Source organism: Merops nubicus, unplaced genomic scaffold, assembly GCF_000691845.1.
Source record: "Merops nubicus isolate BGI_N331 unplaced genomic scaffold, ASM69184v1 scaffold13999, whole genome shotgun sequence".
Taxonomy (NCBI): domain Eukaryota; kingdom Metazoa; phylum Chordata; class Aves; order Coraciiformes; family Meropidae; genus Merops; species Merops nubicus.
In genome coordinates, this window is record NW_008630259.1 from 1937 (window position 1) to 22887 (window position 20951).

Below are 20951 nucleotides of genomic sequence, written 5' to 3' on the forward strand. Positions count from 1 at the left end.
TCAGGCTAACATACTTGGTTATCTACTGTTCTGCCAAGTGTGAGAATGGGAATGTGGCCAAACCATTGAGTCAGCCCTTCAGCTGCTCAGAGGTGACTTCCTTGCTACCTTCTGCAGTAAGGGACTGGGACGGATGGGGCCTCACTCTGCATTCCTCCTCGGTGCCATGACAACACAGGCCACAAGATCCCCACCCTGCCTGTCTGCTCTAGTCACCAAACACTTATCAGCAGTGATAAGATTTGCTATTTTCAGTTGTTTGTGCCTCTTGCCTCCAACACCCAGTCCCTCCCAGTCTCACCAGTCAGATCTCTCCTCTACAGGCAACAAGAAATGATTAATCACAGAACCCACTTACAGTTCTGTCCTGTCAGGGGTTGAACCTGCCCAGCAACCTAACACCACACAGCCACTTGCATGCCCTCCCCTGCCCCAGGGCATGGGGCAGAGAATTCAGGGGTAAAGGCCAGAAGACTTGTAGGTTAAGATAAAAGCAATTTAATAACTGAAATGAAATAATATTATAACAATAATATTAATTATAGTAATACTAATAATAGAATATACAAATGAGTGATGCACAGTGCAACTGCTCACAACCCACTGACCAAAGCCCAGCCTGTTCCTGGCAAGTGAACCTGGAGGAGAGAAAACCCCCAAACTGCAATCCCAGAAGATCCCCAGCTTCCCAAGGGGAAACCAACCAGCTGTATACTAAGCACAACATTCTCTGATAAGGAATATTCCACTGGCCAGTTTGGGTCCATTGCTCTGGCTGTGCCCCTTCTCAGCTTCTTGTGCACCTGCACACACCAGGAAGACATGGAAAATTGAAAAGTCCTTGATTTCCTAGCAACAACTAAAAAGATTAGGATGTTATTAACATTCTTCTCATACCAATTCCCATACTGAATCCAAAACGTGGCACTAGTCTAGCTCCTAAGAAGAAAAATTAGCTCTGTCCCAGCCGAAACCAGGACATATCCCAAAAGAAAAAAAAAAGAAAAGAAAAGAAAAAAGAAGAGGCTGGGGAGGAAAAAAGAAGAGGCTGGCGAGGATTGGCTGTATGCAAACAGAATGCCACAAGAGACCATCTGGCCACCTCGTTTCATTGCAAAAGTCAGTTTCCTCCCAAGGGAACACAAAACCACTGGCGACAGCCTTGTAAAATCCCAGCTGATGGGAAACACCTGCCTTACACTGCACACACTAGGAACTCCTGAGCTTATGCTGCTGCCCAGAGGCATGTGTCCTTGTTAAAAAAAAAGACCCTAAACCTAATTTACACAAGAATGTAGGTCAAATGGCTTCACCTGTGTGTATCTACATATTGCACACATCTTCCTGATAAAAAGTCTATCTCTTGTCAGGGAAACAAAGAAGAGGTTCTGAGGGAAAGAAGGCAACCGGTGACAAGACAGCAAAGGTCATAATGAGATCTCTCAAAGCAGCCAAAGAGTTGTCTAGAAATTAAGATTGTACTTTTTCAGCCTTCTGTCTTATCATTGGCATGTAAAAGTCAATTTCAACGAATCCTAGTAGCAGAGGTTAAAAAAATCCAAACATATGCAAATACATCAATAGCACTAAAAAAGTCATTTTTTGTTGTGCAGTTTGGGTTTGGAGTGCTTTTCTTTTTTAGGATTACAAGCACCTGTCTGTCTGCCATCTCTGGTGACAACTCTTTACAGGACAGCCTGCTGCTGGGCTGCTGCTGTGTTCTGTCTGTCAGATTTCTTTCATCATTGCAGCAAAGTGTCGCTTCCCATCTAAATACAACATGGACTCTGAAATAAGGTGGAGAAGAGAGAGAAGCACATTAGTAACTCAGCATCAGCAGCTATACAGAGCTGTAAGATTAGGAAGCAATCCACACTGTCATTAAATCAGGAAATAAATGTGGTATGCCATGAAATCCTGTTAAATTACTCAAATGTAAATATTTCACCTACTAAAATTACAAATGTTCCAGCAGAAAGCAAGTTGTCTTGTCTACAGTTATAATAACAATGCATTAATTGGATACTCACCTCCATAAGTTTTGGGGACAACCTGTGGCACATCCTTTTCTGATATAAACGTAAAATGGAAGATATTGGTTGTTTTGTGCTCCCTGGTATCTGCATCATAAACCTCACTGTGTACTCGAACCTGGATGTAGTTTTTTTCTGTGTAACAGACCTACAGAGTTAAGAGTTACAGCTCATAGTTTATCACTGGCACTGAAAAACTCTAACAGACTCATCACACTGCTTAACAAGAAAAGTCACACGCTTTCATAATGCACTTACTGTTCATTAGCAGTGATTAAAACTGACTACAAGCAAAGGTGAGTTTTTCTCCTTTTCAGAAAGAAATCAGCTCCTACCTGTCCAGAAAGCAGCAATAAGGATCCAACTTCAACTGGCCTCTGAAACATGATATCGTCAACAGATACAATAAAAGGTCTGGAACTCCTGAGCAAGAAAGAGAAATTTCTTTTCAAGAATAGGAAGGGGTGTTTGGAGAAATTTAAAATATTTAATTGTCAGCATCTTCTATCTCATACACTGGCCACAGGAAACGCTAGAGAATCATGTCATTACTCAAGACAAAAATAGCTGGAGGGAACCTCTCACACACCAAAATACACACTCTCTAAGGATACATTATTGCATCATTATTGCATCTTATGACTTAAGACTTGCTAGGCAATCTTCATGCCATCACTGCTTAGGGCTCAGCTTTCCAAGTACTGGCATAAAACGCTTTCTATCAGGCTGTGCATGCTCCATCAAACTTAGGCATAGATCTTTGCTTGATGATGACTTCAGTCACACTTTCTAAGCTCATGTACTTACTAGAAGAAGATCAGAAACCATTTCTCTTGTGTACAGAATGAAAAAGTGTCATATTTATTTGCTAGAATGTCTTATTTTACAAGGTTAGAAAGAAAACATATCTTCAAAAGTCAATCTCAATAGCTTGCTATGACAAAAGCACACAGAAAAAGGGTGTATTTTCTATCTTGACATGTAATGTTCAAAAACCAAGCTCCAAGGAGCAAGGTGCAAAACTCTTTGTAAATACAGATTCCCCAAGTAAAAAGTGCTGTGCACTAATACTGCAAGGTTCCACTAGACACCTAGGCCTTTTCTGCTCAGACTGTCATTAGGTTGGTTAACCTGGCTTCCCGGCTTGTGCACAGTGCTCTGGATTGTATAAATATTGCAGGTCCACAACTCACCCATAGCTGCAAGCAGTCGCCCATCCCAGCTCAAATGCCTTTCTCATGAGAAAACCCCCAAAGATCCTGTTGAAGATGTTTCGTTCCTGTGTGCCAAAACAAAATTCCAACTGTGATATTACAGAAATTCTTTTCCAAGCCTCGTGTTGAAGTCTGCACTTCAGTGCACAGTATTTAACAGAACTCCCAGCATGCAGATGTAGATAAAGAACTACTGAAATATACACATCAAAGTCCAAATGGCCGAGGCAACTTTACTTAATAGGAGCTCATCCAACTCACTTGACAACATAAGACAAAAACCTCAAAATTACGTCAGCAACCAGAAGCCCAACTTAAACACTTTGCAAAGGAATTTCTTTACACAAAATTAATACTCTGGTAAGAAAGCAAAGGAACTAAAATTCTTCTATTGCAGTGGCAAACCCTACAGGTAATAGAAAAATGGCAAAAGAAACTAAGATCTAAGTACATTGCAGGGGCTGCAGAAGTGACGCAAAATAATGGCTTGACTAGTCTTACAAGACAACTCATAAGTAGCTGTTTCTGTAATTCCTTAATTTTTCAAAATACCTGAGGATGACAAATCTGTAGGCCTTTTAGCTTTGCATCTTCCATCCACACTGAATTGGGTGGTAATTTACGACTCCGAAAACTTACTGTCCTTTGGAAGAGGCAATAAATTTTATAGCCCACATTAGCAGAATTCAGCAAGTTAAAAACACACAAACAGCAAATGCAGACAAACACTAAAAAAAAAAAAAAATAACCCAACTAAATAAAGAAACAAACAAACAACCCAACAGCAAAAAAAAAAAAAACACACACAGAAATGCTGTCACTAAAGGCTTTTCCAACCAACCTTGAAGCATTACTGAAAGCAGCACTTTGTTACTGCAATAAGCCTACACTCCTGATCTTTCAAAAACTTTGGTTAATGTTCAAGCTTATGTGAATGAACAAGCTCAAGAAAGGTACATGAAAGAAAAAATGAGCCACAACCCCAACGCAGACGCTTTGTCAGAAAAGCCTTACCCCATTTTTTAAGTCATAATATGCATTAAAGGCACACAATGAACTAACAGAGTAATTCAACATCAAACAAGCAGACAGTTCAAGGTTTTCAAATCCAGACAGACTGTATAGAAAACACATCTGCCAATTTTAAGGGAAAGCATGTCTCACTTTGGTAAACAGTTTTGAAAATTGTGTACTGATAGCAAGTTAAAGAAACTGCAAATTATCCACAAATACGACACCACAGTCGTGTCATTAAGCATTGTTCCCTCACTATTGGCACTGGATGATTCCACACAAATCTCAAGTAGAGGAGACGTATGCCAACAACAGTCTCCCTCAATGTTGTCAGCTACTGCATTTACAACACACTGCAAGGTGACCCAGTCAAAACATGGCCAGTACCTGCCCTCACAGTTTGTTTGTTTTTTTTTTCTAGATATCATGGCAGAAGATTCTTAGATGGTGCAGGTCACAGAGCTGCAACATCATTTCATTCCTTTATTTGGTTAAACATGATTAACCTGGTTCTTCAAATTTATTCCTAACAGCTTGCTCGGAAGGTCTTTATTCTTACACTGTCACTTTCACCATCCCCACACACGTGACACTCTTCAATGACAGCAGACTCTTTTAAGAGACACAGGTCTCAGTTTAAAGTTTGTACCTGTGTTTCAAATAAAACACCACAGAATTTAAGTGGTGAAATGGGAAAACAATATGTGTGCTTTTAGTCCAGACTACCCTCTTAGGAGCACCCACTCAAAAGGCTCTGAGTACTTTTCTCTTTCATAAGACTTCAGTTCTGCTCCACCCCTGCCCTTCTTGCCTTGTGTCCAGTGTATTAAGGAATATCTCATGAACAATGTTTCTTTCTTCGGCAGTAGGAGCCATTTTCAGTAAGGAAGCAGTGCTGAAATCAATCCTCCTCAGCTTGTTCACTAAACATTAAAAAAAAAAAATTATATTAGAGTTCAAAGAAAAAAACACAACTACATTTGGCTCACCTCTGAAAAACTTAACCCTGAATCAGCTCTCTTTCCTTTTTTCTTTTACCCTCCTCTCAAGTTAGAAGCTGTAATTTCACTGTCCCATAGATTCAAAATGAAATTTGGCTTTTAGAATTGACTGCATCAAATAAGAAAGTAAGGCAGAAGTTCAGTTACCTCATCAATACAATGTTTATTCGGTCTTTTATATTTCTTTGATTCTCTGCTTTAAAATTCCAGCTTAAAACAAAATACTCCTTTCCCTGCTCTCCCCCTTGCTTTTTCTGAGTTTCTTTCCAAAAGAAACATGGGCACCTAGACAGGTAAGGAACTGTGATGCACCCAGCAGACCCACCACGGGGGACAATCAATAGCCAGAGCATTAGGAAAGCCTCTGCTATGCTCAGATCTGAAGTAGAGTGAGCATCCTGGAAACAGAGACGCTGCAGTTGGGCAGGAGGCCAGACACACAGTGTTCAGAGCACATCAGAAGTGCCCTTGCCTATCAGTTTAGCCAAACAGTTTCCAAGAATGTGATATCAGGCTTTTAAACTACTGACACACAAGAGAGAGAACAAAAATCCGATTTTAAACAAATCAAGAGCATTTCTAAGTAGCAGAACTTCTGACATGTACTTCCTTCCACCAGTAAGTTGAACCTGAGGCAGATGTGCGTACTACCAAGAAATATGACGTACATTCCCCTTGCTTGAAGATTTCTTCTTCCTCAGGGCCCTCTGGAACAAGTGGATTAACAAATGCAGGCCTACAGACAGAAATTTTTTTTAAGTTACAAATTGTACAAGAATTTGTCCTGTAAATACATTATAACAGTCTTATACATTTTTGCTTACGTACACAGTACAAGATGAAAAGAGATACTTCTGGCTGTGTGATAGAAATAAATACATTATTTCATAATGTGCAACTGCCAAGAGTGTATCACATTAGCTTTAACCCTAAAAAGGCAGTTAAGTAACCCAACCACTATCTAGTATAATTAAGGGTGATGCATCTACACTGTACCCATAGATTAAAATCAAGAATATTCCAGTAGAAAGCTGTCTAGAAATTCAGCAAATGAAGATGTGATCATCTAGAACAGTCTAAAAGAGATACACAAAACTTGAATGGCATTGTTCCTCCTGGAATAGAAAGAGCACAGTGCCACAGCTACCAACTGTTCTTATAATGTCTACATGTTCCCATGGCAGCCTTAGCAACAGCCAAAAGCTGTTTACCACATGTACCATTTATCAAAGAAGATTATATGAGGCTGTCCTGAGCACAAATTTGTATGTTTCTTTTACTGCACAAATTAGTTTAACCTAACTATATAACTTTTAATTTTTTCTTTTCACAAGGAAAGGCAAACGCGTATTTTCAAGAGCCATTCTTCACCATAATTTGCAATTATTGTTTTTCCATTTTTAACATTTATACAAATGCTCAGAACAATATATACACACACATATCTGCTGAACAATTCACCCCTACCCCAAGGCTTTACTTGGGCTGCTGACAAGAGGCATGCAGAGAGGATCTTTTCACTTGGAACAAACTGCTTTTTCCTGGTTTGCTAAACTTTTGGATTTTGGAGACACACCAGCTCCTTCTCCACCACAGAGCTGATTCTCCCTCTCCCCAGCTGAAGCCACAATGACATCAGGTCTCCTGTCCAAGCCCCAAGCTGCTGAGATGCAAATTCACTATGGCCCAAAAGCCACACAACCATGTTTCAGTGGCACTACCAACCTAACATACCCTTTACCTCTCCAAAATGTTCTTACTTCACATAAAATAAATACCCTCCTTATACTGACAGAATGCTTCCAAAACACAGCTGGCTTGAGGACAGTTGGGTTGAAGTCTATGTAGGCTTGTCCTCAGCCAATCTGCTGTAATTACATCAGATTTGTGGTAATCCTTTTGCAAAACTTATTGTTCGCTTTTTAAGGACTTATTTAAGTAGTTGGGTTCTTTAAAAATTGTTTATTACTTTTGCAGGCTATACAAGAAAGAGGTAACACATACAACTGATTTTCCTGGTGCTGGAGTCATAAACCAAAACTGAAACCAAGTAGCCTGTTAGTTTAATGACTAAGGAATTACAGAGAGAGTAAAATCAGAAAAATGAGAAAGGTGGAATTTTTTTTAAGTTCCATGAAAATAATTACTAGTTCCATGTTACTTACATAAGCAAGTGATGACAGCTATCAATTGTCTATTAGGGAATTAATGGCATTATTCCCTCAAAGACTATTTAACCATTGAAACTAAATCTTTTCCATTTTTATTGCAAGAAGGCAATTAATTCTAACAACTAGTAGAATTTAGGTGGCTTTCTAGCAGACTCACTCACTTCTGTATTCATCAGGCCAGTCATTCAAACACAGGGAAAATCTGTCAAATAAAGGGTCATATCCCCAAACTAACAGCAACTCCTGGTATCATCTGACTGCTGAAATCAATGCTCTGAAGCTCACCAGAGGAAAGTAACACTTGCCAGCAGAAAACACTATGTGATTTATTTATCAGCTGCACTATATGGCTCCCACACATACATAGCAAGCTGCCGTGTTTGCTACTTTCACCACAGCAGGAGTCTGAAAACTATTGTTTCATCCCCCAAATTACCGTTTATTCTCTGGATCCCGGGCCACCATGACAAAGGTTGCATCCAGCACAGGGCTGTAATCACCATCATGCAGCTGAGAAAGACAGGAAACAAATACCTAATTATCTTTTAAAACTCTAAAACTGTAAACGTGCTTAGCAAGCTATTTAGTCGACATCAACTATGACACCACACTGTTAGTTTTGTTCACTTTCACATTCTGTCAACCCTTCCATGATCTCTCCTAACAGGTAAAAGAAAAGGAAGTAACACAAATTAAAACTGTAGTTTTGGGAATTCTAAAATGTGAACATTAAGCAGGGAATGCTTATTAATGACTGTCAAGGACTACTGTAAAATGACCCATCCTTCATTCTGAGAAATGCCAAAATATTTTTTTGTCAATACCAAATTGCCACTAATGCCAGTACTGTGAAGAGTTCAAGCTATAAAGGTTTAACATTATCTCTATATAGAGAGACTTTACTTAAGGAGACCAACCGAATTAAAAAAAAAATTTACCTATTTATATGAATTATAGCCAGTAATACCACTTAACTGTAGCACATTCTTGTTACTCTAAATAATTAAGCAACTGAATTGATGTTTAGTTAAATAAACAACAGTAAATATTCATTAGAAATGTTAAGGATTTTTTAAATTTAATTACTAATATTCCTTTTGCCTCCTGCACAGTGTAGCCTAGTTACACCCTTATTTCCTATGATTTAGTTTTTAATAGCTTATTACAAAAATTATGCTACACAGTAGATAAGTTGAATACTAGAGATACAATTTAATACTGAGTCTAAATATTAACATTACAGTTTATAAACCTATAAAATGCAAAGCTATAAGGAAAATAAAGGTTTTCAAAAGCACGCAGAAACTTATTTAAGAACATGTAGATCACAGCCATCTGTTTTCTCCTGCAGGAGTACTGTGCTGACAAAACTGTAGTTAAGAAAAATGTAAGTCTTGAAAGATTAGCAACAGAGTATCTTGCTGCACCTAGACTGCTGGAAGTCATCTTGACCTTGAAACACTAGTGCTGTCTCAAGCCCTTCAAAAAGTTACAATATAATTTAGATAGCTAAATGTCATCACACAGAATATCCCCTGAAGCTCCTCATGCCTGTCACAAGATGGAGAGAAGTCACAGGAACTAACCTGCAGCATGTGCATCTTCACTTCCATTGAGGTCTTCCCAACCCAAGAAACATTACCTGTGAATTTGATGTCACAGTCTGGATATATAATCTTCTTGCACAAATCTGCAAGACAAACATTAGAGGTTTCTCGAGACAGATCACTCACATCTAACACTAGATAGATTGGATTCTCTAAGACGTCGTTGAATTCTGCAAGTGGCAACAATACACGCAAAAACAACGCAGAAAGACAGTTTTTGTAAGGGACCATGCTGCTAGCCTGCAGTTTCTGCCTCATCAAACTTCTAAAGCCAGAACAGGAGGAGGCAGTAGGCATACATGTGACAGGACAAATGGCAGACCCACAGAGGTGTTCAGCAGAACACGTGACACAAACAAGGTCCAACTCCACCAGAACAGATACTGTTCAATAATGAAGCTGAGAAACTCACGTGCCAAAATAAAACCAAACACAGAAGTGTACGAAGAATGAAAGTTGTATTAGAAGGGAAGGGAAATATGAAATGCTGAAAAGCATCTACAAAACCCTCTTCCCTCCTTTCAGCAAAAGCCACAGCATTCAGAGCTCAAAGACAAAACAAGAGGAATTAAACAGGAGAGTGAAGAAGGTATCCTCAGTAACAACCCTGGGAAGAGAGTAGCTGCCAGAACAGTAATGCAAACAGATGAAACCATTTCTACTGACCAAATTGCCACTTACTGATTTTATCCACCAAAGCTGTAACTATTGATAAGGGAGACCTTGGCTGCATTTCCTGCTTGGTGTGAGTGTAGCAGATAAGAACTGTGAAGAGACCAAAAATGAAGTCAGCTCTTTAACAAAAACTTCAGTGGGGCAGTTCAACACCATCTCTGTGCAGCATGAGAAGCAGCAGCAAAACACAAACTAAATTATCATCCTGTAGGAGTGCAGGACTTCCACGTTTTTACACATGTAACTCACAGGACTGCTATAAAGAAAACAGTGATTCAGCAGCTGTCTCAGTTACATACAAATTTGTTCACTACAAAGTGAAATTTAGGCTAAATCAACCCATTGCTCCACTTCCAACCCCACATAATCTCCTTCCTCGACCTCTGCAGCCCACTGTCTCAGATCCTTCCTACCTTCTTTTTTGATTTCATGCAGGGTGTCCAAGGATACACACTATCCAAGGACTTCTTTTCAAATACTGATTCCTTTAAAGAGGTGCAGACTAGATAAACTGTGCCTTACAGGCATGAGAGCATAGTCAGAGGCATTTATCACACTGTAATTACTACTAGCCAAACCACCACTTAAATTAATTAGCTCTGCTCATAGGAACACATCCAAGTAAATAGACTCCTCAGAATAATGCAAGGCTGCAAAAATTTTTTTTTTTATATAGTGCTCATGTCATGTTCAGTCAACACAGATTCCCCTAATCAAAAGTATCTGTTTATACTTATAAGAGGGGGAAAATCTCTGTCCTTCCAGATAATCTAGGGTTTGTTTTTTCCCTAAAATTATTGAAGTCACAATTCTAAAAACCAGGAGAGGGAGGAGAAGGATGAAACACTACACCTTCCTGTGAAAACTGATGACCTCCATCCTGAATATTGTATAACTGGGACAGAATCTTGATTAACCCAAAACAATACAACCCCAGTGGAACTGATCAAAACCCAGTATGACTACAAGCAAAGCAAAGACATCCTGTGCTGCAATAGGAAAAACCCAAGACTTTCACATATTTCCAGGGAAAATAAGGGACAGAATGATAATCAGGTTCATCTGATCTATCAATGGACAGTAGCCAACAGAATGAAGTCTCCTTTTGTAATTCAGAACAGATACTGAAGCCAGTATCTTCCATGTCCCAAAAAGAAATATAAATAATCTACATATTTTGTCTACCCTTGATAGATAGATGACATGCATTTACTTATTTCCCTGCCTTCTCCAATTTTGTCCCTCTGGATGCAGAGAAGGTCTTTCTTCCCTGAAAAAAAAAAAACCCACAACTGTTCCATTCAGAACTTTTCCATAATAAGCACTTACTCCTTGTCAAAAACCTCCATCAAAATGCTTCTAACCAATTACAGAACTTGGATGAAGGAGGAAGTCACCTGGTAGCATTTTAAAGTACCTCCAATCTAGCATTTATTTTAGCTGCAGAACAAAGATCTTGAACTTTTATAGACTGTGAACAAATGAAAAGGAGAAAAAAAGTTAAGAAAGCTAACTCCAGAAAAAAAAAGGGGTTTTTTTTACTGTTACATCTGTTTATAAGCAGAACTGAAGACTCTATACTGACTGTTTTTCATTTGTTCTCAGTAGACACATTCTGCTTTTTCCATATTACACTTGCTCTCCTCAATGGGAAGATTAAAATATTTGCACCTTACTATCTGTTGGGTTTTGTGTTGTCGTTTGGGTTTTTAAGAAGAAAAATTGTATGGTTTAATTTGAAATAGAAAATTTGCTCTGCAGATTTTCTTTGACACTCAATGCAGATTCATAACCTAGGATCATTTCTCAGCAGGTGATGCTTGTAGCTGGTCCTTTGGTAGAGGCAAGAAGCTGAAGCTGGACAATTCTGCTTCTGTCTGTTCTCTATCATCCTTCCTTCTCTTTCGGCATCAGTATCTTCTTTTTCCTTGCCCTTTGAGGTAGTGCACTGATGTGATTCCCCCCCTGAGGTCACACTATAGCATACCAGTGTTCAACAGTTCTCAAACTCACTTTGTCTGCATTACTTGTACATTCTCCATAAAGGCTTAGACACATACCTCCTAAACTGTCAAGATCTTCAAGGATCCTCCCAAACCTGTAAGATAGGTTTTTTGCCAATTAAATTAACCACATACATAGTAAATTAAATTTACCACTTTCCTGTATGTTTAGCAGAGTTGCTTTGTTACCTGACACTGTTGTGGACATTCAGGTACTTTTCTCTTATTTCAGGCTGACTTCCTAGGGGCAGCATAACTTCCAAGTAGCTATCCTTCATTCTCCTAGAAGGCAGATCCTCCTGCCGTTTTGCCAGTAAAGTATGAAGAGCTTTTCTTTCTTGCATTGCTTGCACATGATCCCTGGTAAGAAGGAAAAAAAACACTCCACCATCTGGAGCACAACAGCAGAACTGCAACCCTAGCTAAGAGATGCCATATGGAAGATGATCAAATTGAAAATGAAGTAGCAAACATATCAAGTCACAGTAAGGGTGCCTTGAAACAAAGGTGAAATGCACATAAGGAGATATGCCAAGTAAGGCTACTGCAGGAAACTTTTAAATACTTTTGTGTACAAGTGGCAAGCACATATTTTGCACTGAAGAGATGCACAAAATTTACCTAAGTCTGAATGTTACCAAAATGGTTTCCCTTGAAAACAACAAATCAGACATAACTAACATCTGAGGTTTTAGGCACATTCATGCCTTCCAGAGCTCTATCACAACTCCTCCTAAAGTGCCAATTCTAAAGGATTGACTGTCAACTTAGAATCTCTCCCAAGATGTAGAGAAGATGTATAGTGTTGGTTAGTACTAACAACAAAGAGAGCTAATCTGCTAAGACTTGCTACCGCCCACAGGTGAGTTGTCCCTTTACAGCATCAGTTCATACAGTACACAATTGATCAGCAATCTAAAAGAAAGGGAAAATTAATCTCTCCCTCCCCCTGCCCAGTCATCTTATGACTATACAGGAGACCTATAGAAAGAAACAATACAGAAAAGGGAGCACTACCCCTTCAGAGCTGCTGTTCCAGCACCACCAAGCCAGAGGGGTTGCAAGTCTCCCAAGGGAGTAAGGACCAGCTGTGACTTCTTCCCAATCTACCAAGCTGTTTCCTTGCAGTTATCTAGGAGATGTGACAATCTTGCCCAGCACTCTCTTACCTGTTCCTCCAAAGTTCCTCCCCTTAAAGTGCAACCTGACTGAATAAAGTATTATTTCATAACATCCCTAGAAACAACAACAAAGCATTAAAAAACCTAGGGGTTAAACATGCAACAGTGCCAGTATAAAGCCAAGAAGTATGCAAAGCTATGAAACTATTTCATAGAGCAGGAGAAGGCATAAAGCACTGCACGACCACACTTAATCCTGAACTTGTGGATATGTGCCATTCATTCAGTTCTGCATGCTGCATTGCTGAGATCTGAGCCCCACTGTGTTTAACAAAACAATTTTTTTAAAAAATTGAAAGAAAACAACAGAAAGAACCTTTTCACCAAAAAGAAAATTTTGTCCTTAAGTTTTGATTTTTGATGAATTCTGGGTATTAGACATTTAAAATAAAGACTTTTTTGGCTTGAGTTTTATTTTTGGAAGAGAAGAGTAACAAAGCAGTCACACTTCAACATATTCATATTCCCTCTCTTCTGTTTAATAGTTTTTGGGGAAATATGAATAATTCAAGATCAAAAAGAGTAATAGCCTAACAGAAAATTTCAGTTAGTTTTGTTTGGTTTAAATATGAAATAGGGTTTGCCTCATCTGGGGAATATGACTACTGCAGAGTCCAGAGAAAACAGAAAGATAAGAGCTTCCTCTGAGGGTTTATGTTTGAAGTTATGCCACCGCATAGAAATAGTCTACACTAGATGACTTAGGAAAGATGCAGTGTCCAAGACAATGCAGCTTTATGCTTCTTAAAAGATTTGCTTCCAAGGTCTTTCAGTGAAAGGTTTAACAAAAATTAATCAAAGAGAATCAGAAATTTGTCCACGAACACAGAGAAAACAGACACTAGAAAATTAACTATATTCTGTTTTCACCAATCCCATCCTGGTGCCTCTGAGGTCAACAGCAGAACTCTTCTTGACTTCAGCCTCAGCACGTATTCTTCAAGATACAGAAGTAATGGGCTCAAGACAATAACTTTTTTCATCACAAATACTGTTACACACTGCAGTACCTGTCATACAGTAACAATACTTCAACTAAGTATTAACCAATACCTTCTGAAAACATTCTGAGAAATGACATTATTTCTTTCTGAAGCAGCCAGAACTCTATATAGACTATAATTGCCAATGAACAGACTAACAGCTTTAATTACAATTTAAGTACAAAACCAGAATAAATATACAAAAAAAAATGTATTTCTTTCTAATACAAATTGCCACTGGCCTTTACAAGAGAAAACATTAACCAAAGTTTCCTTTTAACAAGATTAATGGCCAAAGGCATTATTCCAACATGCACCAATCCTTTCTCCATCAGTCTAGGTGTATGTGCATCAGCCTGGCCTTATTTCCCATTTCAGGACCCCTGTCATCTATTTTAAAAGTGGAATCTCAAAGGCTACATGACCGATGTCTTCCAAACCTTTCCATATGAAACCCATCATTCCCAGCTATGGGCTCCCTGGCTTTAATTCTTCATGGTAGACTCTTGCACACCATTTCTGCTGGATTTCATACAGCACAAGTGATCCTGCCTTCATTCTGCTCACCTTCCAGAGTGGGAGCAGTGAGGGGAAAAAAATGGATGGAAGATCAGATTTGACCAAAAGCCTTCTAAAAATCTCCATCCACAGATGGTATTTCGATATGGCATAGTTCCTCCCCAGCCATTCTCAGCTGCAGGAAAAGCTTTTTTAAAAATCAACTTCTAGAGCCCTTTTCAACTGACCTACTGAAAATGTAAAGCTCCCTCATGCTTGGATACTAGTCTTCACTAAGCAAAAATCCAAGTTTCCAGATTCAGACATTTTCTTTAGCACATCTATAATCCTGTCTAGATAAACCCAGTCTGAAGCCCTGGACACATCAGATGCTCTGCCCGAGCAAGTCTCTCTTCATTTCCCTATCAGTGCACCAAGTGTGAAAGAAGAGCTCAACAAACACAGCCATGAAGAAAATTAACAACCAGTACAATACATATGGGACCACCAAAACAGCAATATAATTTCTCTGAACTGCTACGCTGACTTTTTCAAAACTGTTAACAGTAGAGGGTTACACTCAACTCTGCCTTATTCAACATAACAGAAGGTGAGGAAGGTAACCTGAATGAAGCAAAAACATCGATGATTTAAATTATATGTCAATTAATCTAAAATTAAATTACATCAGAGAAGATAAATATGCAAGATCCTCCTGACTAAGGAGACCCCAATCCTGAGCTGACCATTTTTCAAAGTGACACGGGTTCTGCCAGGCCATTCATAATGCTCCACACTGAACCAGCTCAGCTGCCTCGGAATCCAGTGCAGGATAAATCCACCACGTGGGTAATCCACCAACAGGTAACTCAAAAGATAACAGCAACATAACATTTCCAGCCATACTCTACAGCTCTTAAACTTCCACTGGATTCAAAGTTAATGGGAAGGTCTTCTAAGCATCATGATCAGATATTTTGTTCCTTTGATGCTAAAGATCTTTTGCAACAGAAATGTCAGAAGTTTCTATCCACAAAATAACGATTCAGAAACCTTGTTTGCATTACTTTTTAGCTGGATCTTTTTTGTTCCCCTGTCAGCAAGCTAACACTTAACTGCCATTACCACAATCACAGTCTTTACCTGGGTTTTAAAAAGGAAAATACATTTAACACACACTGTACCTCCAGTTGGTAGATGCTCCCACTATATCCCTCAATCTGCTCCGCACTGAAAAAAAACAAAAAAAGAATCAAAGCTAATCAAGCTTAGATCTGCAAGTGGTGAACGTGAGGTTGCCTGGTACTAAAAGGCACAATCCTCATCCCAGAACAGGAAAATTAAGCAAATTCATGCAAACAGCAGCCCAGAAACAATAGTTTGGCCAAATTCACTGATGCTGTTAGTAGGCATATCACAACAATGGGTTGAGTAACACGATTCGTAGCTTATTGTGTATATCCGACACAGAGTGTTTATTAATGGAACCAAACACCCTCAGCGTTAATTAACAGCTGAAAGAGGCAATGGATTAAGGTTGGATCGAGGCATTTTTATGTGAAAATAGTTCAGCCTAAACATAAACTCTGGAGATAACACAAATCAGAAAGCCATAAAAAAGCATAAAAAGGAATAGTGCAGCTGGGAGACAGGGAATGAGGATAGCACTATTTAAGTAATCCCACCCATGAAGACAGGTAATGTCAGCAGACTGGCTGTTGCTGGCAGTTTCACAGCCTGAATTTTTAGCAGTCTCAAAGCAAGTCTTAAGAAACTGAAGACAGGCCTATAAAATTGAATGCAGCACTGTTTGAACTATTAGAGTTAATACTAATTCTGCACAAGTGTTTCCTAAATTTCAAGAAGACTCTGCATAAGCAGTTTTTCTGCTCTTTTCTCAGTTGAGGCCATGAAGTGTGCTAAGGTCCCATCAAATTTACCAAACTACTGCATCACTGTTAGGCCAGTGAATGTGCTATTTGGAAACACCTGAAAACAAGCATCAACGATCCCCAACTTCAGAAGTGAGAATTGTCTACTAGGGATTCCTTGCTTATTTACAGAGGTTTTTATACAAAAGAGTTCAAATATTAGGACAAAATAATTAGGGACACATCAAAACTATCAAAAAAAAAAACCAAAATCTCATGACGAAACTGAAAGAGTGCTGCTCGTGATTCTTGAGCTGAACATTTATATTTTTGGGTTATTAGATACCATCAGGCCTCACATTTTTCAAGCTAAATGCCCAGTCAGAGTATTCACAGTGATCATCAAGCTGTCCCATGAACCCTGGAGCAAGCAGAGCCTCATTTCCTAGGTATTTAAACCACATGCCCCTCTCCCAGCCAGAGTCACTCAGCTCTGCTCCCCCTTCTCCCCATAAAGTCATTTCAGTTTCTGTTGCATACAGACCACCATCACCACAATCCCCCAGCCTCCTCTTTCTCCTTCCTTCCCCTGTGACACCCCCAGCACCCACCCCTGCACTCCCAGCCTGCCTCTGTTCCACCTGCCCTCTAGACAAGCACCAGCAGGAGCTGTGGTTAGCCTGGGGGTAGGCGGGGGCTGGACTGCAACCCAGCACGCAGATGCCAGTCGCTCGCCAGCCGCCAGCAAGCTCTGCCACGGTGCTGGCTGACCCCATCTCCTTCCTTCCCCTGTGACACCCCCAGCACCCACCCCTGCACTCCCAGCCTGCCTCTGTTCCACCTGCCCTCTAGACAAGCACCAGCAGGAGCTGTGGTTAGCCTGGGGGTAGGCGGGGGCTGGACTGCAACCCAGCACGCAGATGCCAGTCGCTCGCCAGCCGCCAGCAAGCTCTGCCACGGTGCTGGCTGACCCCACACCAGCTCTGGCACCCTAACAAACCTCTGCTGCAGAAACCAGCTTTCACAGAGCTTGTGGAAACACGCTTCTCTTCAGGATTTGTGCTCATCTATTTGGCTGACAGAAACAACAAAAGGTTCTGGAAGGAGAAGGGGACAAGAAGATAAGAGACAAAGACAAAATAGATTGCTTAGGCCTCGTTTCTTTAGGAATTTGGGCTAAAAATATGTTTTGAAATTAGAAGATTCTCACTACTATTTCTAAGAAGGAAAAAACTTTCAATGAAAGCAACTGATTGAAAGATCTTACAAGTTTGTTTTTGGTTTTTTTTTTGGAAGGGGGTAAGGTCCAATTCTTCTTTTCAAAAGTAGCAGTGGGACTGTTTACAAACTAGTTACTACATTCCTGTTACTCATACTCCACTGTGAAACTGCCATAGCATGCATTTTATCAATTCAGCTTTAGAAGAAACACTGATACAGCTTCTAGAACACAAAACCTCAATTTCCAACAGTGTGACTGTGATGGGATGAAGGGGGAATAAACAGTGCTTTCTCTCTGTTTAAACTAAGTTCATTTTCCTTTTCAACCCTAAAGAGGTAAAAAGCCCCCCAAAAAAACCTGCAAACATGTATATACTTTGTTAGTCACATTTAATACTTCCTATTTCAATTTTAGACACATAAGTAAACACTTGCTAGGCTTAGACAGCATATTTTTTATTTTAACAGTAAAAGGGACAAAGCAGACAAGTGTTTCTAGAATGTTGCCAAGCTAAACCTAGTCCATTTTACAGGCTCATAAGCATGTAGTTTTTATCTTTTTTTTTCACCTAGGAAGACTATATGGCTATTGTAGATATTAGCTTTCTCACAACTGACATTTAAGTAATTAAGCTCAGAAATCCATATGCTCTTTTCTTATTTGGCAAATGTCTTATATGTGCAACACAATTACAGCAAATGGGATTTATCCATCATGATCAAGTTGCTTATTTCATGCTATCTCCTAAACTGAGGTCAGTGGATCATTGATGCCAGAGCAGCAGGGTCTGAGCTTATTTGCACCGTGCTGTGATGAAGGACAGGAGGGCAGCTGGACAAGATGGCTGCAGCCACCTCTGCCGATGAGATCCATGCTCCTTCGCACTGGTGCCTCCCTAGGTTATATCCAGTCAAACCACTACAATGTATTTTACCACCAGTTTTGGTAGAGAGCCTGGTCTGGACTTCAGTGAAGGATGCAGATCCAAACGTGTAAAGCAAAGCTAAGCAGCGCAGGAGCTGCTGCCCAAGAGATTTTGTATCCCACAAGCCTCTTTGAAATGTGGTATCCAGCAGGTCACCAGAAACTGTGTGCTGACAGAGATCTAGTGCAACACTATTGCCACAAAGTAAGGTCAGAGCCATTCACTGAAGGCAAAGAGGCTTTCAGCAAGTTGACAGAGAAGAATAATAGCATTTCATTTTTTTGTGAATGCTAAAATAAGGAAAAACAGTAGCTGAGTAAGTTTAGTGTCATAGCAAATATTAAAACATGTACAGATTACCACAACACACCATCATTCACATGAATGGGTAAGTGTCCTGTGGAATGGAAAACACAGGTTAGATTCATAATTAAAAGAAAAAAAAAAATGCAAATTTCATCTACCAAGGAGTTACCTGATTATTCTACCTGCTAAGATGGTATTTATGAACATTTCTTAATTTCAGTAAGCAACTGTAGGCATCCCATCCTTGCCTGACTTACAGTCAGTATCTTTGTTTTCAGCTGAGTTTGTCCTTTCCTCCAAAGCCAGCTTCCCAGTTCCTCATCTACTGGCTCTGCTTGCAGTGTAATTCCAACTAGCTTTTCAAACTTGGTGCTACCATGTACTGTTGTCAAACACTATTAACTTTGGAAAGAATATCTGAAGCATTTTTCAGGAAGTGGGATAAGAGTTATCTCAGAGGAAACTTCCAAAGCCCTGCTTCATGTAGCCTTTGGGAGAACCATGGAAGAAATGAGGGCGTTCACATCTGGGACCCAAAGTTGGGAGGAAGCAGGTGAAAAGCTTGTAAGAATAAGGATTTGGTGTCTTGTGAAAGCATGGATACCAAATTAAAGGAAACTACTTTACGTATCAGCAAAAGTTATTTAAATGTTCCAATTTTGGAACAGAATCTCTATTTACCATTATTATAATCCAAAACCCACTAGTATTCCTTGGAAACAAATCAGAGGCGGTGCCAGGATGGCCACACTGCTTCACTATTTTTACTGGCATTCTAGGTGGTATCATTAGCAAATATCCAAATAAAAGAGCAGGGTAATATTTTCAAGTATGCAACATTCCATGTCCTTGTTTCTGTCTTTTAGCCTCCCAAATTACTCTTTATTGACAATAATGAAAATAAGTTCTCTAACAACAGCCCTCATTTTCTCTTTTACTGAATTACCTGTGGTTCCTATTTAGAGAACAAAGTGGGAAAGAACTCAGAAAAAAGCAGAACTCCATGAAGGAATTATTTGTACCAGCCCTTTTCCTCCTCCCTTTTCCTCCGTATGTGGGATCAGAATGCAGGAAAACTTTTTTAAGAGCTTCTGAACAAGGAACATTTCAGGTTATTACCAAAACAATCTTAACACAAAGCTCTATTGACAAGAGCAATTTCATGAGGTAATGCTGCTGATCTGATTAAAAGATTTCTCTAAGTTTACAAAATGGAAGGTACTAACACATTAAAAATTCTGCAAGACACTGTTTTCACTCATTTCCTCCATTTCTTGGCCATTCTCTCCAGTTGCCACAGTACTCTGTACTACATTGACTTTCTATCTAGAGCCACCTTCAAGAAGCAGTTGTCTCTCCAGAAAAGAATCACGTGCCATTCCAAGACTAAAGAACCAGATAAGCCTTTAAATCTGCAGTTTCAATGATTATGTGTATTTGATGCCATTCATCTGCAACGACATGCAGAAATTTTCTACTACTTACTAACATTTACACTATGAGCTAACAGTCAAGGGCACAGCCATTATCCATACCATATGAACACGTGAAGGGCCATCACCCGAAGGAACAAAGTTCTTAGAAACACTGCTATATCTTCTAAAGCACAGCAAACCACTTTACCTTCAGACATGTCAGGAAGCACTGGGGAGCCACTGATCCCAGAAGTGAGTGTCCTAGCCAGAAGAGAAGGAAGCTTCCTCATGGTGTACAACCTATAGGTAGAGCAGAAGAATTTATTGTCGTTAAGACTAACACCATGAAAATAATTTAGGATTTACTTTTGGAATAGCAATGATTACTTCAGAAATCCCACTCATTTTTAGCCTGATTGTAAGAACTGGATAAAATCAGTACAACATTCCAAAACAGCTAAAATTCCACCTGATACCTGTCCTTATCTGAAAACAGAAAGGAGGGATGATTTGCTGGTGGTAACTGTTCTCTTCACTGCCTGTTCAGATGCCCTGAAACAACCAGCTTAGGCCAAACACCAGCTTCTACCCTGCCAACATCCTAACACAGAAGGGGTCTGTGTGCATATAGGAAAGCATCTGTGACCGTAACCATACATTTCTCCTGCACTTGCCTAGTGTGCAGAGGAGGATGGAATATACCAACAGAGGTATCACAAGGCCTCCCCCACAGTCCCATTTGCTAAGCCTGGTCTTCTCCACGTCTTAGTACTCCTGCAACTCTGAGCAAGCCTGAAGTGCATAACATAGAATCATAGAATCACAGGGGTTG

The 20951-nt window shown here is 39.7% G+C and overlaps 1 protein-coding gene across 1 annotated transcript; it reads right to left on the reverse strand.

Moving 5' to 3' along the window:
* Positions 1-1728: 1728 nt before the first annotated feature.
* On the reverse strand, positions 1729-20409 carry ACOT9 (acyl-CoA thioesterase 9). The gene is made up of 14 exons (XM_008947230.1): positions 20328-20409; positions 15565-15610; positions 11908-12078; positions 11776-11813; positions 9722-9805; positions 9020-9123; positions 7870-7943; positions 5931-5998; positions 5073-5184; positions 3800-3890; positions 3227-3312; positions 2369-2456; positions 2031-2181; positions 1729-1787 (listed from the first exon to the last, which is right to left on the reverse strand). Exons 1-14 carry the CDS (start codon positions 20407-20409, stop codon positions 1729-1731), a joined length of 1254 nt encoding a protein of 417 aa, XP_008945478.1.
* Between the last annotated feature and the right edge of the window lie 542 nt (positions 20410-20951).